This window comes from Triticum urartu, chromosome 1A, assembly GCF_056163025.1.
Source record: "Triticum urartu cultivar PI428250 chromosome 1A, HENAU_Tu73, whole genome shotgun sequence".
NCBI classification, from domain to species: Eukaryota; Viridiplantae; Streptophyta; class Magnoliopsida; order Poales; family Poaceae; genus Triticum; species Triticum urartu.
The window spans coordinates 376,501,760-376,528,154 of NC_141873.1; the positions used below are offsets into that span (position 1 = coordinate 376,501,760).

The following is a 26,395-nucleotide window of genomic DNA, read 5'->3' on the forward strand; positions in this document are numbered from 1 at the left end:
AGAACGGGAATTTCGGAGGGGGTCTATTTATAGGCATAGGAGGAGTTAGGAGAGTCCAAATGAGGTGCGGTTTTCGGCCACGCGATCGTGATCGAACGCTCTAGATAATGGAGAGGGTTTTGGTGGGGTTTGGGCCAAAATGGAGGGGTGTTGGGCTGCAACACACATGAGGCCTTTTCGGTCCCTCGATTAACTGTTGGAGTATCAAACGAAGTCTAAACGGTACGAAACTTGACAGGCGGTCTACCGGTAGTAAACCAAGGCCGCTTGGCAAGTCTCGGTCGAATCCGGAAATGTTTAATCCCCACACACGAAAGAAAGGTAGAAATGACCATCGGAGGAGAACGGAGCGCCGGAATGCAAAACGGACAACGGGGAAAATGCTCGAATGCATGAGATGAACACGTATGCAAATGCAATGCACATGATGACATGCTATGAGATGCATGACAATGACAACAACACACGGAGACAAAAACCCGAACCCGAGAAAATAAAATAACTTAAGGCTGGAAACGGCAAGAGTTGGAGTACATATTAGGCAAATCATATCCGGGGTGTTATAGAAACCCTAGGGGTGGAGGGCGCCACCCTTGCCTTGGGGGGCAAGGCACCCCCTTTGGCCGCCGCCCCCTAGGAGATTGGATCTCCTAGGGCCGGCGCCCCCCTAGGCACCCTATATATAGTGGGGGGGGGGGAGGGAAGCCGCACCCAAGCCCCTGGCCTCTCCCTCTCCCTCCCGTGACACTCCTCCGTCTCCCTACGCTTGGTGAAGCCTTGCTGAGATCACCGTTGCTTCCACCACCACGCCGTCGTGCTGCTGGATCTTCATCAACCTCTCCTTCCCCCTTGCTGGATCAAGTTGGAGGAGACATCTTCCCAACCGTACGTGTGTTGAACGCGGATGTGCCGTCCGTTTGGCACTAGGTCATCGGTGATTTGGATCACATCGAGTATGACTCCATCAACCCCGTTCTCTTGAACGCTTCCCCACGTGATCTACAAGGGTATGTAGATGCACTTCTCTCTCCCTCGTTGCTAGATGACTCCATAGATTGCTCTTGGTGATGCGTAGAAAATTTTAAAATTCTACTACGTTCCCCAACACCTCCTCCGTGCCATTCGTCTCGTGCTCCGCCGCCGCGCTCGCTCTGCAGCCGTTCCTAGGCTCTCTGCCGTGAACTCCGGAAGAGCGCTCCCGTTGTTGCCGGCCCGAACGCCACCGTGGTACATCCGACAACTCTCCGGCTCCGCCTTGCGCTTGATGTGTTCGACACATTGACCGACCGGAATTATTGTGATTTTCTTAGGTAAATGATGGATTCCGATGCTTCATCAGATGAGGAGTATGGACCGATGGAGCTTGACCAGATGATTCAAGATGAGTTCTTCGATTCGCCTGATTCGGACGAAGAAGTGGACATGATCATGCTCATGAGCATGCAAGAGAAAATGGTTCGGCAAGTGGAGCATATTCTCAACTTGAAGGGCTCAATCAAAGGAAGAAGAGTGATCAACCGAAACAGGGTGTCCGGAGCAAAGCTATTGCACAATGACTACTTTGGTCCCACACCTGCTTTCTCAGAAGATCCATGGTTTCGTCGCTGTTTTCGCATGCGAAAACTATTGTTATTGTGCATTGTCGAGGGTGTGGAGGCACATGACAACTACTTCAAGCTCAGAAGGGATTGTTGCGGCCAAGTCTCTTTCTCGGCCAAGCAGAAGTGCACGGCTGCCTTAAGGATGCTTGCACTTGGTACTGCCGCAGACACCGTGGGGAGATGGTCAGGATGGGGGAGAGCACGTGCCTGAAGACTACTGTCAAATTGCCCGCGCCGTGGTTGAGGTGTTTGGACCTGAGTATCTCAGAGAACCAAATGCGCAAGACACGGAGAAGTTGTTGGCCATTGGAGAAGCAAGGGGGTTACCAGGAATGCTCGGATCAATTGATTGCATGCATTGGCAATGGAAGAACTGCCCCAAAGGTCTGCGGGGAATGTATCAAGGTCACACAAGAGAGGCCACCATCATACTAGAAGCGGTGGCATCACACGGCTTATGGATTTGGCATGCTTTCTTTGGAATGCTCGGTTCTCACAACGATGTCAACGTGCTTCAACGATCTCTGGTGTTTAGGAGGCTTTGCAATGGGGAATCACCGCCGTGCAACTACACCGTCAACGGTCGGGACTACAACATGGGGTACTATCTTGCCGATGGTATCTATCCTCAATGAGCGGTGTTTGTGAAGACCATATCCGAGCAACGTGGCAATAAACAGAGCCACTTTGCAACAATGCGGGAAGCGGCTAGGAAGGACGTGGAGAGGGCATTTGGTGTGCTTCAGGCTCGTTGGGGAATTGTGCGGTGCGCTGCAATGATGTGGGAATCAGAAACTTTGTGGCAGCTGATGACATGTTGTGTTATTCTGCACATTATGATTGTCGAGGATGAGGCTGATGGTGTAGCACCTGGAGAACAAGTTGAAGTCCTGGAAGATCAAGATGCAGCTCAGCTTATGAACTTTCTGCAGATGCATCAGAATCTTCGAGATCAGCAGGTGCACACGCAGCTACTCAATGATCTTGTGGAGCACATGTGGATCCACAATGGCAACCAAGGAGGCAATGCTTGAGTTTGGCACTTGAAATAAATTTTATGTAAACTCTATCTATGCTTGATACCAACAATTGCTATTTACGCGTGACATTGTGTTGCATAATCGACGTGCATGTATTTGCATCGATTTGAGAGACCGAATTTGAGATATGTGGATGCACGACATGAAATATGAGGGCCCGACCGGATGCGCCCGCGGGCGTTTGAGAGGCCGGATTTGCCAAGTCCGGTTATAAATGCTCTAATGATATTTATCAATCTGAAGAGTACATGGTTGTTTTGCAAAACAAAAAATTTGTAGTACGGGTGACAACAATTAAAATGTGGGAGTGGAAGAGTTCCACATTTCATGAAATTTAAAACGAAGTAGGGAAAGCAAATCTTATTCAGTGCCCGTGAAACAGCACGTCCGTTTGATGGGCTGGGCAAATGAAATTGGACGGGCACGTCTTGCCGCAGTGGTTGAGGAGGAGGCTGATGTCCACAGGCACGTTGAGGTGGAGGCCGAGGATGTTGGCCCTGACGGCGGTGCAGAGGCAGACGGCGGCGTCCAGGTCGGCCAACCCCTGGAGCAGCGGGCAGCATTGGTCGTGCGCCGGAACGCCGATCTTGAGGCCGAGCAGTCCGCCGAGAACGTTGGCGCACACCCTCAGGTTGAGCACGTTGATGGAGCACTGCCCGCCGTGGCCGTGACCGTGCCCTCCTCCTCCATGGTATGGCGGCGGAACGACGACGGGTGGTGTCGGCACGACGACGGGCGGTTGGCAATAGGTGCTTCCGCAGCTGTGGGCGGCGACGGCGGAGAGGAGGAGGCTCAGGGCCACGAAGAGGGCAGCTTTGGATGCCATTGCGATTGTGGGTGTGCTAGAGTAGTAGTAGTGCTTTGGTTTGGGATGCATGAGAGCTTGGAGAGTGTTGTATTTATAGCCTGGTGATATGGATGCATGCATGGGATGGGATCGAGATGTTTGACGTAGTAGCTTACGTTTTGTATGTATGATCAGACGTGGCCATGTGTGATTCGATCGGTTTCAAGACTGCTAGGTTGTCCTCTCGATGTATCATTTGTTTTAGAGAGATAAGACGAGATTTAAGCATGATATAGTTTAACAATTCTGGAGATATGGCAACAAGTTGAGCAACACCCTTGCATGTTCATGCATGTTACGCAACAGTGCAATACCTTGTCATGCCACACAGCATATTTTAGATCATGTATAAGCAAGTTGAGAAAGCATCCGGTATTTTTAGGCAATAGTTAAGCATGCGCTGTGAGCGCTTGGACTTGTTAGCGGTACGCGGCGCCGAGGACACGGAAATATCGGCGCGCATAGACACCGGAAGCTAAGCCAATATCGATGGTTACGTTACATCCATTCATATGGCGTATTATAAGCGTGCGTGGGGTGAGGAGATCAATAATGAACAAGCTGGAGCCACGTTCTTCTTTGATGGTATCATACATACATTATGATGATTCTACAGATCCATCCTTTGATAGTCATCTGGGTTTAGTTATCGAAATGGTAGAGATTAATCAGCACAGCAGACCTGGTCTTCCGGGGCGCCTCTGGAGGTAAAAGTTTTTGCTTGGCTTGCTCTTCACAACCGACTGCGCACTGCCGATCGGCTGGCTCGGCGGCATCTGCAACATCCAGCGGCACGCGTCCTCTTTTCGCAGGAGGAGACGGTCAACCAAATGTTGCTGGGCTGCTCTTTCTCACGCGAATTTTGGTACGACACCCGGTTTACAAATGTGTTGCTACCACTTAGGCTCCACAGATTTACTCCAAGCAGTGGGGATGCACACTCCAATTGGTGGCCAGCGGTGAGCAGCATTTTTTTAGAGCCAGCAGCGACCGCAAGCAACTCAACTCTCTGTTGTGCTGTGCCTTGTGCTTCATTTGGCTGGAACTGATCAGCCGTGCTTTTTACGAGATAGTATTAATGGCATCGATTGTCATGCCTAGAATTAGGGAGGAATTCGAGTTGTGAAAGTTGGCGGGAGCTTGTGGACACTCAGGAAACATAACTTAGAGTGCTTACTCTTGTACTTTGTAAAAAAAATATAAAAGCGTTTAAATCACTGTTATTCTTTTTAAAAAAGAAGGATTACCCAGTCTTTGCATTTGAGCGATGCATGCAACCATTTTATTAATTATTCTCAAAGACTTTACAAATCATTACATCAGTAAGTCCGAAGCCATCATCTTGACCACACCTACCACTACTCCTATCCCCTAGATGCAGGGATGTCGAATGCCCGAACCTAATATCAAATAGACATCGCACCAAAACCTAACATCTAATGCCGGTTGCCCCATCCCAGCCACATACCGGGAATGGGTCACACACCGGTCCGGTGCACTCACCGAGGCTACCACAGCCGTCATCCACCTAACCATCTTTAGAGTAGGTACCGATGCAAAGACCTTGCCAGGTCAACTGTCGACGCCACCATGACGCCAGACAGCACCACCGCCCCGCACTCGTCCATCCAGCTGCATCTGTCGTCGATATCTAGTTGCACCATGCCATCATTACTCGTCGTCATCGACGCGGTAGAAACAATGCCGCACCTCCTGGAAACCTCCACACCGTCGTCGCTGCAGGAGCTACGCAGAGTCCAACACCCACAGCATGTCTTCGCCGAACAACAGAACCTCCCAAGACGGCGCCTCCATGGAGGGTACGACGCGAAGGATACCGCCGCCGTCCAATCCAGACTAAATTTTGGACTTTCGTCCAGGAGGGGTTCGGAGGTGGATAGGAGAGACCTCGACACCGCCTCCACGGAGGGTAACAACGTCGAGAGATGTCACCGATGCCGGACCGAACAAGCCGATCAAAGTTTTCTCCGGTCCCCATCCTATACCACCAAACCTCCATCGGCTCCGGATCCGGCAACGGACCACGAACCAAAACATGCAGAGATGAGAGAGACATGAGGCTCAACCCACCATGAAGGAGGATCGAGAATAATCCATCGTAGATCTCCAGGCGCCGAATCCAGCGATTCGGCGTGGTCAGCGATGACCAACACCCGCGGCGGCTGATGGCGTTCAAGCTCAAGACTCAGAATTGAATTCGATCCGGACCAGACAGCGCCCGCGACCACCGATCTTGCCCACCACGCAACCGTCACCACGCCGTGAGCAGGCCGTCACCGCCGCTGCGCCACGCTCGACGTCGCCAAGAAACCCGCCCGCCGCGCCACCCGACCCCACGCTAGTCCAGCGCCCAGCCCGATATGGCTCCCCCGCGTCAGCCGTGGCAGATGAGGGGGAGAGACACCCTGCCGCTGCCCAGCCGACCAAGCTTTGCCCGGCAGCGGTGCGGACGACGGTGAGGAGAGGTGGAGGCGGGAGGAGGGCCGAGAGGACGGCGGCAAGGGTTCCCTGCGGGGGCGACACAAAGGGGGGAGGGGTGGGGGTGGGGGGGGGGGGGGAAAGGACGAGGGGGCCAGAATAGCAGATCACTTACTTGACCCAAAGATCTAAACGTTTTATATTTGTTTATAGAGGGAGTTAAAAATAGAGAAATGTGCTCCAACATATTTTCAGAGTTCACATATGTAACAACGGTAGTAACTTCAATCTCATGCATGGTCAAAGCTCCCCCTCGCTGCATACCATGTTACCGTATGAATCATAGAAAACTCCGGAGCGTCGTGGAAATTAGCCATCTCCTCACACCTGTAAGCTGTGGACGTTGTCAGTTTTTTCTTTCTTGACAAGGTAGACTTCTATTGCTACAAATAATAATTTACATCCATGGGATGGACATAGATGCATTGCATACAACCAAGCCAAACAACTAATTCCTAGCTAAAACCAAAACGCCACAGGAGAAAATGACATGACATGCTTAGACACTTGATTGGGTTTGGTGGTACGACGGATGGTGGTTTGCAGCTCTCCCTCATGATTGTATTTTTTTTCGTGAATACGCAAAGTTTGCGTATCTTTTCATTGATAGAAGGAATAGAATGAGTATATAGGGGTACAACACATGATACGAACGCATGCAGACGTGAACATGGTGCCCGGAGCAGAGAGACAAGGGATGCTCAACCCGAACAGAAGATACATCACAACTAGATCTACCAAGCCCAAACCACGAGCGACAATGCCGAACCAACAAGAATTCCAACATCACCCGAACCAACACCGGGGACACCGTGAGCTAGCTAGATAGCGCCTTCAAGAAGAAGGAGGACGTCGAGACGCCGTCGCCATCCGGTCCAGGGTAACCAGACCTAGGGTTTCCCCTGAGCTCGAAGAGAAGAAAAGCTGAAGGCCTTGGAAGCGCCTCCAAGAAGGAAACGACACCCGCGGGCGCCGTCGATGATGTCGCTTGAAGCTACGTCGGTATTTCCCCAAAGAGGAAGGGATGATGCAGCACAACAGCGGTAGGTATTTCCCTCAGATGTGAAATCAAGGTTATCGAACCAGTAGGAGAACCAAGCAACACAACGTAAACAACAAATACACACAAATAACAACTACTCGCAACCCGACGTGTAAAATGGGTTGTCAATCCCTTTCGGGTAGCGGCACCAGAAATTGGCAAACGAACGTGAGAGAGTTGTAAATATTGATAGATCGAATGCCAAATAAAATAAATTGCAGCAAGGTATTTTCGTATTTTTGGTTCAGTAGATCTGAAAATAAAAGGCAAATAAAATAGATAGCGAAGGCAAATAATATGAGAAAGAGACCCGGGGACGTAGGTTTCACTAGTGGCTTCTCTCTCGAAAATAGCAAACCGTGGATAAACAAATTACTGTTGGGCAATTGGTAGAACTTCAAATAATCATGAAGATATCCAGGTAATGATCATTATATAGGCGTCACGTCCAAGATTAGTAGACCGACTCCTGCCTGCATCTACTACTATTACTCCACACATCGACCGCTATCCAGCATGCATCTAGTGTATTAAGTTCATGGGAAAACAGAGTAATGCAATAAGAACGATGACATGATGTACGCAAGGTCTATCTATGTAGATATAGACCCTATCGTGTTATCCTTAGTAGCAACAATACATGCGTGTCGGTTCCATTTCTATCACCGGGATCAAGCACCGTAAGATCGAACCCACTACAAAGCACATCTTCCTACTGCAAGATAAATAGATCAAGTTGGCCAAATAAAACCCAAATATCGGAGAAGAAATACAAGACTATAAGAAATCATGCATATAAGAGATCAAAAAAACTCAAATAACTTTTATGGATATAAAAAAAAAGATCTGATCATAAACTCAAAGTTCATCCGATCCCAACAAACACATCGAAAAAAGAGTTACATCATATGGGTCTCCAAGAGACCATTGTATTGATAATCAAACGAGAGAGAGAGGAAGCCATCTAGCTACTAACTACGGACCCGAAGGTCTACAAAGAACTACTCACGCATCATCGGAGAGGCACCAATGGAAGTGGTGAACCCCTCTATGATGATGTCTAGATTGGATCTGGTGGTTCTTGGACTCTGCGGCGGCTGGAATTGATTTTTGTCAACTCCCCTAGGGTTTCCGGAATATTGGGGTATTTATAAAGCAAAGAGGCGGTCCGGGGGGCACTCGAGGTGGGCCCAACCCACCAGGGTGCGCCTGGGCCTCCTGGCGCGCCCTGGTGGGTTGTGCTCTTCTCGGAGCACCCCCCATGCGCAACCTTGGCCCATTAGGTGTCTTCTGGTCCATAAAAAATATCTCTAAAGTTTCATTGCATTTGGACTCCGTTTGGTATTGATTTTCAGTGATGTAAAAAACATACAAAAACAGCAATTGGCACTTGGCATTATGTCAATAAGTTAGTACCCAAAAATAATATAAAATGATTATAAAACATCCAAGATTGATAATATGACAACATGGAACAATCAAAAATTATAGATACATTGGAGACGTATCAGCATCCCCAAGCTTAACTCCTACTCGTCCTCGAGTAGGTAAGTGATAAAAATAGAATTTTTGATGTGGAGTGTTGCCTAATATGTCATATCATATTCTTTTCTTTATAGCATGGACATTTGGACTTTTATATTGTTCAAAGCAATAGTCTAGTTTTGACATGATAATTTAAATACTCAAGCATATCAACAAGCAACTATGTCTTTCAAAATGTCAATGCTAAAATAAGCTATCCCTAGTCCATCATGCTCAATCATTGATCCATTCATGAAACACACTCGCATATTAACTACACCCAATGCTCAAGTACGATCATAGTGCCTCTTAGTTAGTGCTTTTATAAGATAAGATGGCGACTCAAATTCAAAAATAAAAATTACATAAAGTAAAAGAAAGGCCCTTCGTAGAGGGAAGTAGGGATTTGTAGAGGTGCCAGAGCTCAAAGCAAAAAACTTAGAGATAAAAACATTTTGGGAGGTGTGTCATTCCCACCAACGAAAACGACTTAGAGTTCCCAACACTTTCCATGCTAGATATATCATAGGTGGTTTCCAAACAGAAAATAAAGTTTATTCCTTTTTCCGCCATACTCTCATTTTCCATGGCTAACGTATCAACTGGTGCCTTTGATACCAATACTTTCCAAGGAATTTATTATTTGATAACATAAAGTAAATTCATTTTTCATTTCGGGACTGGGCATGCCTAATACCTTTGCCTTACTCTCGTTCAATGATAAGTGAATAAACACTCATTGAGAATAACACATCTAGCATGGAAAATATTAGCCACCCCTCACCGCTCCGCGAGCGAAACAAACACATAAAAGAAACGTTTATTTTGAAAATTAGAGATGGCACATACAAATTTTCTTAGAACGGGAAAAGAATACCGCATATAGGTAGATATAGTGGACTCATGTGGCAAAACTGGTTTAAAGGTTTTTGGATGCACAAGTAGTGATCATACTTAGTGCAAAATGAAGGCTAGCAAAAGATTGAGAAGCGACCAACCAAGAAATGAATAATCACATAAGCGAGCATTAAGCATAATTAACACTGAATAATGCACCACAAGTAGGATATAATTTCATTGCATAATTATTGACTTTCGTGCTTGTATAGGGTATCATAAACCTTAACACCAATATTCTTACTAAAGCATAATTACTCATCAAGATGACTCACATATAACATCATTATATCTCAAAACTATTACTAAGAATCAAGTTTATTTTGTCCAATGATCTTCATTAAAGTATTTATTATATCCTTCTTGGATATCTATCAATTTGGGACTAATTTTCATATGTTGCTTTTGATAAGCTCAAACAAATATAAGTGAAGATCATGAGCATAATTTTTCTTTCTCTCAAATTAATTTAAGTGAAGCAAGAGAGAATTTCTTGAAAATTTTATTAACTCTCAAATAAATCTAAGTGAAACAAGAGAGCATTTCTTAAAAAATACTAAAGCACACCATTCTCAAAAAGATATAAGTGAAGCACTGGAGCAAGTCCATAGCTCATAAAAATTTAAGTGAAGCATAGAGAGCAATTCTAAGAAGTCATGACATAATTTTGGCTCTCTTAAAAAGGTGTGTCCAGCAAGGAATCGAGACTTAAAACACAAAATAAAACAAGCAAACTCATATCATACAAGACTCTCCAAGCAAAACACATAGTATGTGACGGATAAAAATATAGCTTCGAGTAAAATACCGATGTTCGTTAGAAGAAAGAGGGAATGCCACTCGGGGGCATCCCCAAGCTTAGTTGCTTGCTCTCTTTTGGATAATAGCTTGGGATGCCGGGAATCCCCAAGCTTAGGCTCTTCTTGTTGGGGAACGTAGTAATTTCAAAATTTTCCTACGCACACGCAAGATCATGGTGATGCATAGCAACGAGAGGGGAGAGTGTAATCTACGTACCCTCGTAGACCGACAGCGGAAGCATTATGACAACGCGGTTGATGTAGTCGTACGTCTTCACGGCCCGACCGATCAAGCACCGAAACTACGGCACCTCCGAGTTCTAGCACACGTTCAGCTCGATGACGATCCCCGGACTCTGATCCAGCAAAGTGTCGGGGAAGAGTTCCGTCAGCACGACGGCGTGGTGACGATCTTGATGTTCTACTGTCGCAGGGCTTCGCCTAAGCACCAGTACAATATTATCGAGGACTATGGTGGAGGGGGGCACCGCACACGGCTAAGAGAACGATCTTGAAGATCAACTTGTGTGTCTAGAGGTGCCCCCTGCCCCTGTATATAAAGGAGCAAGGGGGGGAGGCCGGCCGGCCCTTGGGCATGCCAAGGAGGAGGAGTCCTCCTCCTAGTAGGAGTAGGACTCCCCTCTTTCCTACTCCTACTAGGAGGGGGAAAGGACGGGGGAGAGGGAGAAGGAAAGGGGGGCGCCGCCCCCCCTCTCCTAGTCCAATTTGGACCAGAGGGGGAGGGGGCGCGTGGCCCACCCTGGATGCCCCCCTCTCTCTCCATTAGGGCCCATAAAGCCCATTACTTCTCCGGGGGGGGGGGGTTCCGGTAACCCTCCGGCACTCCGGTTTTCTCCAAAATCACCCGGAACACTTCCGGTGTCCGAATATAGCCGTCCAATATATCAATCTTTATGTCTCGATCATTTCGAGACTCCTCGTCATGTCCGTGATCACATCCGGGACTCCGAACAAACTTCGGTATATCAAAATATATAAACTCATAATGAAACTGTCATCGTAATGTTAAGCGTGCGGACCCTACGGGTTCGAGAACAATGTAGACATGACCGAGACATGTCTCCGGTCAATAACCAATAGCGGAACCTGGATGCTCATATTGGCTCTCACATATTCTGCGAAGATCTTTTATCGGTCAGACCGCATAACAACATACTTTGTTCCCTTTGTCATCGGTATGTTACTTGCCCGAGATTCGATCGTCGGTATCTCAATACCTAGTTCAATCTCGTTACCGGCAAGTCTCTTTACTCGTTTCGTAATACATCATCTCGCAACTAACTCATTAGTTGTAATGCTTGCAAGGCTTATGTGATGTGCATTACCGAGAGGGCCCAGAGATACCTCTCCGACAATCGGAGTGACAAATCCTAATCTCGAAATACGCCAACCCAACATGTACCTTTGGAGACACCTGTAGAGCTCCTTTATAATCACCCAGTTACGTTGTGACGTTTGGTAGCACACAAAGTGTTCCTCCGACAAACGGGAGTTGCATAATCTTATAGTCATAGGAACATGTATAAGTCATGAAGAAAGCAATAGCAACATACTAAACGATCGGGTGCTAAGCTAATGGAATGGGTCATGTCAATCACATCATTCTCCTAATGATGTGATCCCGTTAATCAAATGACAACACAGGTCTATGGTTAGGAAACATAACCATCTTTGATTAACGAGCTAGTCAAGTAGAGGCACACTAGTGACGTTTAGTTTGTCTATGTATTCACACAAGTATTATGTTTCCGGATAATACAATTCTAGCATGAATAATAAACATTTATCATGGTATAAGGTAATAAATAATAACTTTATTATTGCCTCTAGGGCATATTTCCTTCAGTCTCCCACTTGCACTAGAGTCAATAATCTAGTTCACATCGTCATGTGATTTAAGATCAATAGTTCACATCACCATGTGATTAATACCCATAGTTCACATCGTCATGTGAACAACACTCTAAGGGTTTACTAGAGTCAATAATCTAGTTCACATCGCTATGTGATTAATACCCAAAGAATACTAAGGTGTGATCATGTTTTGCTTGTGAGGGAAGTTTAGTCAACGGATCTGCTACATTCAGATCCGTATGTATTTTGCAAATTTCTATGTCAACAATGTTCTGCATGGAGCTACTCTAGCTAATTGCTCCCACTTTCAATATGTATCCAGATTGAGACTTTGAGTCATCTGGATCAGTGTCAAAACTTGCATCGACGTAACCCTTTACGATGAACCTTTTGTCACCTCCATAATCAAGAAACATATCCTTATTCCACTAAGGATAATTTTGACCAATGTCCAGTGATCTACTCCTAGATCACTATTGTACTTCATTGCCAAACTCAGGCCAGGGTATACAATAGGTCTGGTACACAGCATGACATACTTCATATAACCTATGGCTGAGGCATAGGGAATGACTTTCATTCTCTCTCTATCTTCTGCCGTGGTCGGGTTTTGAGTCTCACTCAACTTCACACCTTATAACACAGGCAAGAACTCCTTCTTTGACTGTTCCATTTTGAACTACTTCAAAATCTTGTCAAGGTATGTACTCATTGAAAAACTTATCAAGCGTCTTGATCTATCTCTATAGACCTTGATGCTCAATATATAAGCAGCTTCATCGAGGTCTTTCTTTGGAAAACTCCTTTCAAACATTCCTTTATGCTTTGCAGAATAATTCTACATTATCTCCGATCAACAATATGTCTTTCACATATACTTATCAGAAATGTTGTAGTGCTCCCACTCACTTTCTTGTAAATACAGGCTTCACCACAAGTCTGTATAAAACTATATGCTTTGATCAACTTATCAAAGCGTATATTCCAACTCCGAGATGCTTGCACGAGTCCATAGATGGATCGCTGGAGCTTGCATATTTTGTTAGTACCTTTAGGATTGACAAAACCTTCTGGTTGCATCATATAAAACTCTTCTTTAATAAATCCATTAAGGAATGCAGTTTTGTTTATCCATTTGCCAGATTTCATAAAATGCGGTAATTGCTAACATGATTCGGACAGACTTAAGCATAGATACGAGTGAGAAACTCTCATCGTAGTCAACACCTTGAACTTGTCGAAAACCTTTTTGCGACAATTCTAGCTTTGTAGATAGTAACACTACTATCTGCGTCCGTCTTCCTCTTGAAGATCCATTTAATCTCAATGGCTCGCCGATCAATGGGCAAGTCAATCAAAGTCCATACTTTGTTCTCATACATGGATCTCATCTCAGATTTCATGGCCTCAAGCCATTTCGCGGAATCTGGGCTCATCATCGCTTCCTCATAGTTCGTAGGCTCGTCATGGTCAAGTAACATGACCTCCAGAACAGGATTACCGTACCACTCTGGTGCGGATCTCACTCTGGTTTACCTACAAGGTTCGGTAGCAACTTGATCTAAAGTTACATGATCATCATCATTACCTTCCTCACTAATTGGTGTAGTAGTCACATGAACAGATTTCTGTGATGAACTACTCTCCAATAAGGGACCAGGTACAGTTACCTCATCAAGTTCTACTTTCCTCCCACTCACTTCTTTCGAGAGAAACTCCTTCTCTAGAAAGGATCCATTCTCAGCAATGAATATCTTGCCTTCGGATCTATGATAGAAGGTGTACCTGAAGGAAATATGCCCTAGAGGCAATAATAAAGTTATTATTTATTTCCTTATATCATGATAAATGTTTATTATTCATGCTAGAATTGTATTAACCGGAAACATAATACATGTGTGAATACATAGACAAACAAAGTGTCACTAGTATGCCTCTACTTGACTAGCTCGTTAATCAAAGATGGTTATGTTTCCTAACCATGAACAAAGAGTTGTTATTTGATTAACGGGATCACATCATTAAGTGAATGATCTGATTGACATGACCCATTCCATTAGCTTAGCACCCGATCGTTTAGTATGTTGCTATTGCTTTCTTCATGACTTATACATGTTCCTATGACTATGAGATTATGCAACTCCCGTTTGTCGGAGGAACACTTTGTGTGCTACCAAACATCACAACGTAACTAGGTGATTATAAAGGAGCTCTACAGGTGTCTCCAAAGGTACATGTTGGGTTGGCGTACTTCGAGATTAGGATTTGTCACTCCGATTGTCGGAGAGGTATCTCTGGGACCTCTCGGTAATGCACATCACTTAAGCCTTGCAAGCATTGCAACTAATGAGTTAGTTGCGGGATGATGTATTACAGAACGAGTAAAGAGACTTGCCGGTAACGAGATTGAACTAGGTATTGGAATACCGACGATTGAATCTCGGGCAAGTAACATACCGATGACAAAGGGAACAACGTATGTTGTTATGCGGTCTGACCGATAAAGATCTTCGTAGAATATGTAGGAGACAATATGAGCATCCAGGTTCCTCTATTGGTTATTGACCGGAGACATGTCTCGGTCATGTCTACCTTGTTCTCGAACCCGTAGGGTCCGCACGCTTAAGGTTACGATGACAGTTATATTATGAGTTTATGCATTTTGATGTACCGAAGTTTGTTCGGAGTCCCGGATGTGATCACGGACATGACGAGGAGTCTCGAAATGGTCGAGACATAAAGATTGATATATTGGAAGCCTATGTTTGGATATCGGAAGTGTTCCGGGTGAAATCGGGATTTTACCGGAGTACCGGGAGGTTACCGGAACCCCCCGGGAGCTAGATGGGCCATAGTGGGCTTTAGTGGAAAAGAGAAGGGGCTGCCCAAAGTGGGCTGCGCGCCCCTCCCCTCCCTTGGTCCGAATAGGACAAGGAGAGGGGGCCGGCCACCCTCTCTCTCTCCCCCCTCCACGAATCCTATTCCAACTAGGATTGGGGGGGGGGAATCCTACTCCCAGAGGGAGTAGGACTCTCCTGGCGCGCCTCTCCTAGGCCGGCCGCACCCCCCCCTTTAGTCCTTTATATACGGAGGCAGGGGCACCCCAGAAAAGAACAAGTTGATCCACGTGATCTTATTCTTAGCCGTGTGCGGTGCCCCCTTCCACCATAGTCCTCGATAATATTGTAGCGGAGTTTAGGCGAAGCCCTGCTGCAGTAGTACATCAAGATCGTCACCACGCCGTCGTGCTGACGGAACTCTTCCCCGACACTTTGCTGGATCGGAGTCCGGGGATCGTCATCGAGCTGAACGTGTGCTAGAACTCGGAGGTGCCGTAGTTTCGGTGCTTGATCGGTCGGGCCGTGAAGACGTACGACTACATCAACCAAACGCTTCCGTTGTGATCTATAAGGTACATAGATCATACTCTTCCCTCTCGTTGCTATGCATCACTATGATCTTGCGTGAGCGTAGGATTTTTTTTGAAATTACTACGAAACCCAACAGTGGCATCCGAGCCTAGGTTTTATATGTTGATGTTATATGCACGAGTAGAACACAAGTGAGTTGTGGGCGATATAAGTCATACTGCTTACCAGCATGTCATACTTTGGTTCGGCGGTATTGTTGGACGAAGCGGCCCGGACCGACATTATGCGTACGCTTACGCGAGACCGGTTCTCCCGACGTGCTTTGCACATAGGTGGCTTGCGGGTGACAGTTTCTCCAACTTTAGTTGAACTGAGTGTGGCTACGCCCGGTCCTTGCGAAGGTTAAAACAGCACCAACTTGACAAACTACCGTTGTGGTTTTGATGTGTAGGTAAGATTGGTTCTTGCTTAAGCCCGTAGCAGCCACGTAAAACTTGCAACAACAAAGTAGAGGACGTCTAACTTGTTTTTGCAGGGCATGTTGTGATGTGATATGGTCAAGACATGATGCTAAATTTTATTGTATGAGATGATCATGTTTTGTAACCGAGTTATCGGCAACTGGCAGGAGCCATATGGTTGTCGCTTTATTGTATGCAATGCAATCGCGCTGTAATGCTTTACTTTATCACTAAACGGTAGCGATAGTCGTGGAAGCACAAGCTTAGCGAGACGACAACGATGCTACGATGGAGATCAAGGTGTCGCGCCGGTGACGATGGTGATCACGACGGTGCTTCGGAGATGGAGATCACAAGCACAAGATGATGATGGCCATATCATATCACTTATATTGATTGCATGTGATGTTTATCTTTTATGCATCTTATCTTGCTTTGATTGACGGTAGCATTATAAGATGATCTCTCACTAATTATCAAGAAGTGTTCTCCCTGAGTATGAACCGTTGCAAAAGTTCTTCGTGCTGAGACACCACGTGATGATCGGGTGTGATAGGCTCTACGTCAAATACAACGGGTGCAAAACAGTTGCACACGCGGAATACTCAGGTTATACTTGACGAGCCAAGCATATACAGATATGGCCTCGGAACACGGAGACCGAAAGGTCTAGCGTGAATCATATAGTAGATATGATCAACATAATGATGTTCACCAATGAAACTACTCCATCTCACGTGATGATCGGACATGGTTTAGTTGATTTGGATCACGTAATCACTTAGAGGATTGGAGAGATGTCTATCTAAGTGGGAGTTCTTTAAGTAAATTAACTGAACTTAAATTTATCATGAAACTTAGTACCTGATAAGTATCTTGCTTGTTTATGCTTGTTTGTAGATAGATGGCTCGTGCTGTTGTTCCGTTGAATTTTAATGCGTTCCTTGAGAAAGCAAAGTTGAAAGATGATGGTAGCAATTACACGGACTGGGTCCGTAACTTGAGGATTATCCTCATTGCTGCACAGAAGAATTACGTCCTGGAAGCACCGCTGGGTGCCAGGCCTGCTGCAGGAGCAACGCCGGATGTTATGAACGTCTAGCAGAGCAAAGCTGATGACTACTCAATAGTTCAGTGTGCCATGCTTTACGGCTTAGAATCGGGACTTCAACGACGTTTTGAACGTCATGGAGCATATGAGATGTTCCAGGAGTTGAAGTTAATATTTCAAGCAAATGCCCGGATTGAGAGATATGAAGTCTCCAATAAGTTCTTTAGCTGCAAGATGGAGGAGAACAGTTCTGTCAGTGAGCATATACTCAAAATGTCTGGGTATAATAATCACTTGATTCAATTGGGAGTTAATCTTCCAGATGATTGCGTCATTGACAGAATTCTCCAATCACTGCCACCAAGCTACAAGAGCTTCATGATGAACTATAATATGCAAGGGATGAATAAGGCTATCCCCGAGCTCTTCGCGATGCTGAAAGCTGCGGAGGTAGAAATCAAAAAGGAGCATCAAGTGTTGATGGTCAACAAGACCACTAGTTTTAAGAAAAAGGGCAAAGGGAAGAAGAAGGGGAACTTCAAAAAGAACGGCAAGCAAGTTGCTACTCAAGAGAAGAAACCCAAACCTGGACCTAAGCCTGAAATGAGTGCTTCTACTGCAAGCAGACTGGTCACTGGAAGCGGAACTGCCCCAAGTATTTGGCGGATAAGAAGGATGGCAATGTGAACAAAGGTATATGTGATATACATGTTATTGATGTGTACCTTACTAATGCTCGCAGTAGCACCTGGGTATTTGATACTGGTTCTGTTGCTAATATTTGCAACTCGAAACAGGGACTATGGATTAAGCGAAGATTGGCTAAGGACGAGGTGACGATGCGCGTGGGAAACGGTTCCAAAGTCGATGTGATCGCAGTCGGCACGCTACCTCTACATCTACCTTCGGGATTAATATTAGACCTAAATAATTGTTATTTGGTGCCAGCGTTAAGCATGAACATTATATCTGGATCTTGTTTGATGCGAGACGGTTATTCATTTAAATCAGAGAATAATGGTTGTTCTATTTATATGAGTAATATCTTTTATGGTCATGCACCCTTGAAGAGTGGTCTATTCTTATTGAATCTCGATAGTAGTAACACACATATTCATAATGTTGAAGCCAAAAGATGCAGAGTTGATAATGATAGTGCAACATATTTGTGGAACTGCCGTTTAGGTCATATCGGTGTAAAGCGCATGAAGAAACTCCATACTGATGGACTTTTGGAACCACTTGATTATGAATCACTCGGTACTTGCGAACCGTGCCTCATGGGCAAGATGACCAAAACACCGTTCTCCGGTACTATGGAGAGAGCAACAGATTTGTTGGAAATCATACATACAGATGTATGTGGTCCGATGAATATTGAGGCTCGTGGCGGATATCGTTATTTTCTCACCTTCACAGATGACTTAAGCAGATATGGGTATATCTACTTAATGAAACATAAGTCTAAAACATTTGAAAAGTTCAAAGAATTTCAGAGTGAAGTTGAAAATCATCGTAACAAGAAAATAAAGTTTCTACGATCTGATCGTGGAGGAGAATATTTGAGTTACGAGTTTGGTTTACATTTGAAAAATTGTGGAATAGTTTCGCAACTCACGCCACCCGGAACACCACAGCGTAATGGTGTGTCCGAACGTCGTAATCGTACTTTACTAGATATGGTGCGATCTATGACGTCTCTTACTGATTTACCTCTATCGTTTTGGGGATACGCTCTAGAGACGGCCGCATTCACGTTAAATAGGGCACCATCAAAATCCGTTGAGATGACACCTTATGAAATGTGGTTTGGCAAGAAACCCAAGTTGTTATTTCTTAAAGTTTGGGGTTGCGATGCTTATGTGAAAAAGCTTCAACCTGATAAGCTCGAATCCAAATCGGAGAAATGTGTCTTCATAGGATATCCAAAGGAGACTATTGGATACACCTTCTATCACAGATCCGAAGGCAAGACTTTTGTTGCTAAATTCGGAAACTTTCTGGAGAAGGAGTTTCTCTCGAAAGAAGTGAGTGGGAGGAAAGTAGAACTTGACGAGGTAACTATACCTGCTCCCTTATTGGAAAGTACTACATCACAGAAAACTGTTTCTGTGACACCTACACCAGTTAGTGAGGAAGCTAATGATGATGATCATGAAACTTCAGAACAAGATACTACTGAACCTCGTAGATCAACCAGAATAAGATCCGCACCAGAGTGGTACGGTAATCCCGTTCTGGAAGTCATGCTACTAGATCATGATGAACCTACGAACTATGAAGAAGCGATGGTGAGCCCAGATTCCGCAAAGTGGCTTGAAGCCATGAAATCTGAGATGGGTTCCATGTATGAGAACAAAGTATGGACTTTGGTTGACTTGCCCGATGATCGGCAAGCAATTGAGAATAAATGGATCTTCAAGAAGAAGACTGACGCTGACGGTAATATTACTGTCTACAAAGCTCGACTTGTCGCAAAAGGTTTTCGGCAAGTTCAAGGGATTGACTACGATGAGATCTTCTCACCCGTAGCGATGCTTAAGTCTGTCCGAATCATGTTAGCGATTGCCGCATTTTATGATTATGAAATTTGGCAGATGGATGTCAAAACTGCATTCCTGAATGGATTTTTGGAAGAAGAGTTGTATATGATGCAACCAGAAGGTTTTTTCGATCCAAAAGGAGCTAACAAAGTGTGCAAGCTCCAGCGATCCATTTATGGATTGGTGCAAGCCTCTCGGAGTTGGAATAAACGCTTTGATAGTGTGATCAAAGCATTTGGTTTTATACAGACTTTTGGAGAAGCCTGTATTTACAAGAAAGTGAGTGGGAGCTCTATAGCATTTCTGATATTATATGTGGATGACATATTACTAATTGGAAATGATATAGAATTTCTGGATAGCATAAAGGGATACTTGAATAAGAGTTTTTCAATGAAAGACCTCGGTGAAGCTGCTTATATATTAGGCATTAAGATCTATAGAGATAGATCAAGACGCTTAATTGGACTTTCACAAAGCACATACCTTGACAAAGTTTTGAAGAAGTTCAAAATGGATCAAGCAAAGAAAGGGTTCTTGCCTGTGTTACAAGGTGTGAAGTTGAGTAAGACTCAATGCCCGACCACTGCAGAAGATAGAGAGAAAATGAAAGACGTTCCCTATGCTTCAGCCATAGGATCTATCATGTATGCAATGCTGTGTACCAGACCTGATGTGTGCCTTGCTATAAGTCTAGCAGGGAGGTACCAAAGTAATCCAGGAGTGGATCACTGGACAATGGTCAAGAACATCCTGAAATACCTGAAAAGGACTGAGGATATGTTTCTCATATATGGAGGTGACAAAGAGCTCATCATAAAAGGTTACGTTGATGCAAGCTTTGACACTGATCTGGACGATTCTAAATCGCAAACCGGATACGTGTTTACATTAAATGGTGGAGCTGTCAGTTGGTGCAGTTCTAAACAAAGCGTTGTGGCGGGATCTACATGTGAAGCGGAGTACATAGCTGCTTCGGAAGCAGCAAATGAAGGAGTCTGGATGAAGGAGTTCATATCCGATCTAGGTGTCATACCTAGTGCATCGGGTCGAATGAAAATCTTTTGTGACAATACTGGTGCAATTGCCTTGGCAAAGGAATCCAGATTTCACAAGAGAACCAAGCACATCAAGAGACGCTTCAATTCCATCCGGGATCTAGTCCAGGTGGGAGACATAGAGATTTGCAAGATACATACGGATCTGAATGTTGCAGACCTGTTGACTAAGCCTCTTCCACGAGCAAAACATGATCAGCACCAAGGCTCCATGGGTGTTAGAATCATTACTGTAATCTAGATTATTGACTCTAGTGCAAGTGGGAGACTGAAGGAAATATGCCCTAGAGTCAATAATAAAGTTATTATTTATTTCCTTATATCATGATAAATGTTTATTATTCATGCTAGAATTGTATTAACCGGAAACATAATACATGTGTGAATACATAGACAAACAAAGTGTCACTAGTATGCCTCTACTTGACTAGCTCGTTAATCAAAGATGGTTATGTTTCCTAACCATGAACAAAGAGTTGTTATTTGATTAACGGGATCACATCATTAAGTGAATGATCTGATTGACATGACCCATTCCATTAGCTTAGCACCTGATCGTTTAGTATGTTGCTATTGCTTTCTTCATGACTTATACATGTTCCTATGACTATGAGATTATGCAACTCCCGTTTGCCAGAGGAACACTTTGTGTGCTACCAAACGTCACAGCGTAACTGGGTGATTATAAAGGAGCTCTATAGGTGTCTCCAAAGGTACATGTTGGGTTGGCGTACTTCGAGATTAGGATTTGTCACTCCGATTGTCGGAGAGGTATCTCTGGGCCCTCTCGGTAATGCACATCACTTAAGCCTTGCAAGCATTGCAACTAATGAGTTAGTTGCGGGATGATGTATTACAGAACGAGTAAAGAGACTTGCCGGGAACGAGATTGAACTAGGTACTGGAATACCGACGATCGAATCTCGGGCAAGTAACATACCGATGACAAAGGGAACAACGTATGTTGTTATGCAGTCTGACCGATAAAGATCTTCGTAGAATATGTAGGAGCCAATATGAGCATCCATGTTCCTCTATTGGTTATTGACCGGAGACATGTCTCGGTCATGTCTACCTTGTTCTCGAACCCGTAGGGTCCGCACGCTTAAGGTTACGATGACAGTTATATTATGAGTTTATGCATTTTGATGTACCGAAGTTTGTTCGGAGTCCCGGATGTGATCACGGACATGACGATGAGTCTCGAAATGGTCGAGACATAAAGATTGATATATTGGAAGCCTATGTTTGGATATCGGAAGTGTTCCGGGTGAAATCGGGATTTTACCGGAGTACCGGGAGGTTACCGGAACCCCCCGGGAGCTAGATGGGCCATAGTGGGCTTTAGTGTAAAAGAGAAGGGGCTGCCCAAAGTGGGCTGCGCGCCCCTCCGCTCCCTTGGTCCAAATAGGACAAGGAGAGGGGGCCGGCCACCCTCTCTCTCTTCCCCCCTCCGCGAATCCTATTCCAACTAGGATTGGGGGGGGGGGAATCCTACTCCCAGAGGGAGTAGGACTCTCCTGGCGCGCCTCTCCTAGGCCGGCCGCACCCCCCCTTTTGTCCTTTATATACGGAGGCAGGGGCACCCCAGAAAAGAACAAGTTGATCCACGTGATCTTATTCTTAGCCGTGTGCGGTGCCCCCTTCCACCATAGTCCTCGATAATATTGTAGCGGAGTTTAGGCGAAGCCCTGCTGCAGTAGTACATCAAGATCGTCACCACGCTGTCGTGCTGACGAAACTCTTCCCCGACACTTTGCTGGATCGGAGTCCGGGGATCGTCATCGAGCTGAACGTGTGCTAGAACTCGGAGGTGCCGTAGTTTCGGTGCTTGATCGGTCGGGCCATGAAGACGTATGACTACATCAACCAAACGCTTCCGTTGTGATCTATAAGGTACATAGATCATACTCTTCCCTCTCGTTGCTATGCATCACTATGATCTTGCGTGAGCGTAGGAATTTTTTTTAAATTACTACGAAACCCAACAGTACCCAACATATTCTTTTGGGTATCCTATGAAGATGTACTTCTCCAATTTGGGTTTGAGCTTATCAGGTCGAAACTTTTTCACATAAGCATTGCAACCTGAAACGACAGCTTAGGTTTCTTGCCAAACCATAGTTCATACGGCGTCGTCTCAACGGATTTAGATGGTGCCCTATTTGATGTGAATGTAGCTATCTCTAATGCATAACCCCAAAACGATAGTAGTAAATCAGTAAGAAACATCATAGATCGCACCATATCTAATAAAGTACGGTTACGACGTTCGGACACACCATTACACTGTGGTGTTCCAGGTGGCGTGAGTAGTGAAACTATTTCACATTGTTTTAACTGAAGGCCAAACTCGTAACTCAAATATTTTCCTTCTGCGATCATATCGTAGAAACTTTTATTTTTTGTTACGATGATTCTCCATTTCACTCTGAAATTCTTCGAACTTTTCAAATGTTTCAGACTTGTGTTTCATCAAGTAGATATACTCATATCTGCTCAAATCATCTGTGAAGATCAGAAAATAATGATACCTGCCGCGAGCCTCAATATTTATCGGACCACATACATCAGTATGTATGATTTCCAACAAATCTGTTGCTTGCTCCATTGTTCTGGAGAACGGAGTCTTAGTCATCTTGCCCATGAGGCATGGTTCGCAAGCATCAACTGATTCATAATCAAGTGATTCCAAAAGCCCATCAGCATGGATTTTCTTCATGCGCTTTACACCAATATGACCTAAATGGCAGTGCTACAAATAAGTTGCACTATCATTATTAACTTTGCATCTTTTGGCTTCAATATTATGAATATGTGTATCACTACGATCGAGATCCAACAAACCATTTTCATTGGGTGTATGACCATAAAAGGTTTTATTCATGTAAACAGAACAACAATTATTCTCTAACTTAAATGAATAACCGTATTGCAATAAACATGATCAAATCATATTCATGCTCAACGCAAACACCAAATAACACTTATTTATGTTCAACACTAATCCCGAAAGTATAGGGAGTGTGCGATGATGATCATATCAATCTTGGAACCACTTCCAACACACATCGTCACTTCACCCTTAACTAGTCTCTGTTCATTCTGCAACTCCCGTTTCGAGCTACTACTCTTAGCAACTGAACCAGTATCAAATATCGAGGGGTTGCTACGAACACTAGTAAAATACACATCAATAATCTGTATATCAAATATACCTTTGTTCACTTTGCCATCCTTCTTATCCGCCAAAACTTGGGGCAGTTCCGCTTCCAGTGACCAATCCCTTTGCAGTAGAAGCACTTAGTCTCAGGCTTAGACCAGACTTGGGCTTCTTCACTTGAGCAGCAACTTGCTTGCCGTTCTTATTGAAGTTCCCCATCTTCCCTTTGCCCTTTTCTTGAAACTAGTGGTCTTGTCTACTATCAACACTTGATATTTTTCTTGATTTCTACCTTCGTCGATTTCAACATTACGAAGAGCTTGGGGATCGTTTCCGTTTATCCCTTGCATATCATAGTTCATCACGAAGTTCTACTAACTTGGTGATGGTGACTAGAGAATTCTGTCAATCACTATTTTATCTGGAAGATTAACTCCCACTTGATTCAAGCGATTGTAGTACCCAGACAATCTGAGCACATGCTCACTACTTGAGCTATTCTCCTCCATCTTTTAGCTATAGAACTTGTTGGAGACTTCATATCTCTCAACTCGGGTATTTGCTTGAAATATTAACTTCAACTTCTGGAACATCTCATATGGTCCATGACGTTCAAAACGTCTTTGAAGTCCCGATTCTAAGCCGTTTAAGCATGGTGCACTAAACTATCAAGTAGTCATCATATTGAGCTAGCCAAATGTTCATAACATCTGCATCTGCTCCTGCAATAGGTTTGTCACCTAGCGGTGCATCAAAGACATATTTTTTCTGTGCAGCAATGAGGATAAACCTCAGATCACGGATCCAATCCTCATCATTGCTACTAACATCTTTCAACTTAGTTTTCTCTAGGAACATATCAATAATAAAACAGGGGAGCTAAACGCGAGCTATTGATCTACAACATAGATATGCTAATACTACCAGGACTAAGTTCATGATAAATTAAAGTTCAATTAATCATATTACTTAAGAACTCCCACTTAGATAGACATCCCTCTAATCCTCTAAGTGATCACATGATCCAAATCAACTAAACCATGTCCGATCATCACGTGAGATGGAGTAGTTTCAATGGTGAACATCACTATGTTGATCATATCTACTATATGATTCACGCTTGACCTTTCGGTCTCCGTGTCCCGAGGCCATATCTGTTATATGCTAGGCTCGTCAAGTTTAACCTGAGTATTCCGCGTGTGCAACTGTTTTGCACCCGTTGTATTTGAACGTAGAGCCTATCACACCCGATCATCACGTGGTGTCTCAGCAGGAAGAACTTTCGCAACGGTGCATACTCAGGGAGAACACTTATACCTTGATAATTTAGTGAGAGATTATCTTATAGAGCTACTGTCGAACTAAGCAAAATAAGATGCATAAAAGATAAACATCATATGCAATCATAATATGTGACATGATATGGCCATGATCATCTTGCGCCTTTGATCTCCATCTCCAAAGTACTGTCATGATCTCCATCGTCACCGGCGTGACACCATGATCTCCATCATCTTGATCTATATCAATGTGTCGTCACATGGTCGTCTCGCCAACTATTGCTCTTGCAACTATTGCTATTGCATAGCGATAAAGTAAAGCAATTATTTGGCGCTTGCATCTTATGCAATAGAGAGATAACCATAATGCTTTTGCCAGTTGTCGATAACTTCAAACAAAACATGATCATCTTATACAAAAACTTATATCTCATCATGTCTTGACCATATCACATCACAACATGCCCTGCAAAAACAAGTTAGACGTCCTCTACATTGTTGTTGCAAGTTTTACGTGGCTGCTATGGGCTTAGCAAGAACCGTTCTTACCTACGCATCAAAACCACAATGATAGTTTTTCAAGTTGGTGCTGTTTTAACCTTCGCAAGGACCGGGCGTAGCAACACTTGGTTCAACTAAATTTGGAGAAACTGACACCCGCCAGCCACCTATGTGCAAAGCATGCCGGTAGAACCAGTCTCGCGTAAGCGTACGCGTAATGTCGGTCCGGGCCGCTTCAACCAACAATACCGCCGAACTAAAGTATGACATGCTGGTAAGTAGTATGACTTATATCGCCCACAACTCACTTGTGTTCTACTCGTGCACAACATCAACGCATAAAACCTAGGCTCGGATGCCACTGTTGGGGAACGTAGTAATTTCAAAATTTTCCTACGCACACGCAAGATCATGGTGATGCATAGCAACGAGAGGGGAGAGTGTAATCTACGTACCCTCGTAGACCGACAGCGGAAGCGTTATGACAACGCGGTTGATGTAGTCGTACGTCTTCACGGACCGACCGATCAAGCACCGAAACTAGGGCACCTCCGAGTTCTAGCACACGTTCAGCTCGATGACGATCCCCGGACTCCGATCCAGCAAAGTGTCAGGGAAGAGTTCCATCAGCACGACGGCGTGGTGACGATCTTGATGTTCTACTGTCGCAGGGCTTCGCCTAAGCACCAGTACAATATTATCGAGGACTATGGTGGAGGGGGGCACCGCACACGGCTAAGAGAACGATCTTGAAGATCAACTTGTGTGTCTAGAGGTGCCCCCCTGCCCCCGTATATAAAGGAGCAAGGGGGAGGCCGGCCGGCCCTTGGGTGCGCCAAGGA

The 26,395-nt window shown here is 44.7% G+C and overlaps 3 protein-coding genes and 1 pseudogene across 3 annotated transcripts; 2 read left to right on the forward strand and 2 right to left on the reverse strand.

Moving 5' to 3' along the window:
* The first annotated feature begins 1,356 nt into the window (after window positions 1-1,356).
* On the forward strand, window positions 1,357-2,236 carry LOC147991309 (uncharacterized). Its single transcript, XM_087538617.1, has 2 exons — window positions 1,357-1,455; window positions 1,769-2,236. Exons 1-2 carry the CDS (start codon window positions 1,357-1,359, stop codon window positions 2,234-2,236), a joined length of 567 nt encoding a protein of 188 aa, XP_087394743.1.
* Window positions 2,237-2,296: 60 nt separating this feature from the next.
* Window positions 2,297-2,635, forward strand: LOC147991310 (uncharacterized). The gene has a single exon (XM_087538618.1). It carries the CDS (start codon window positions 2,297-2,299, stop codon window positions 2,633-2,635), a length of 339 nt encoding a protein of 112 aa, XP_087394744.1.
* Window positions 2,636-2,849: 214 nt separating this feature from the next.
* On the reverse strand, window positions 2,850-3,529 carry LOC125533974 (cortical cell-delineating protein). Its single transcript, XM_048697293.2, has one exon. The coding sequence runs from the start codon at window positions 3,516-3,518 to the stop codon at window positions 3,006-3,008; it is 513 nt and encodes a 170-aa protein (XP_048553250.1). The 5' UTR covers window positions 3,519-3,529; the 3' UTR covers window positions 2,850-3,005.
* A 2,917-nt stretch (window positions 3,530-6,446) lies between these two features.
* Window positions 6,447-26,395, reverse strand: part of LOC147991311 (uncharacterized) — a 171,750-nt pseudogene continuing 151,801 nt past the window's right edge.

Excerpts from the sequence above, each read along its gene's own strand:
- LOC125533974 (XM_048697293.2), bottom strand. The coding sequence starts at position 3,518 with ATGCATCCCAAACCAAAGCACTACTACTACTCTAGCACACCCACAATC.
- LOC147991309 (XM_087538617.1), top strand. The coding sequence starts at position 1,357 with ATGGAGCTTGACCAGATGATTCAAGATGAGTTCTTCGATTCGCCTGAT. Across the intron at positions 1,456-1,768 it reads TGAGCATGCAAGAGAAAATG|ACACCGTGGGGAGATGGTCA; the intron begins GTTCGGCAAGTG and ends GTACTGCCGCAG.
- LOC147991310 (XM_087538618.1), top strand. The coding sequence starts at position 2,297 with ATGCGGGAAGCGGCTAGGAAGGACGTGGAGAGGGCATTTGGTGTGCTT.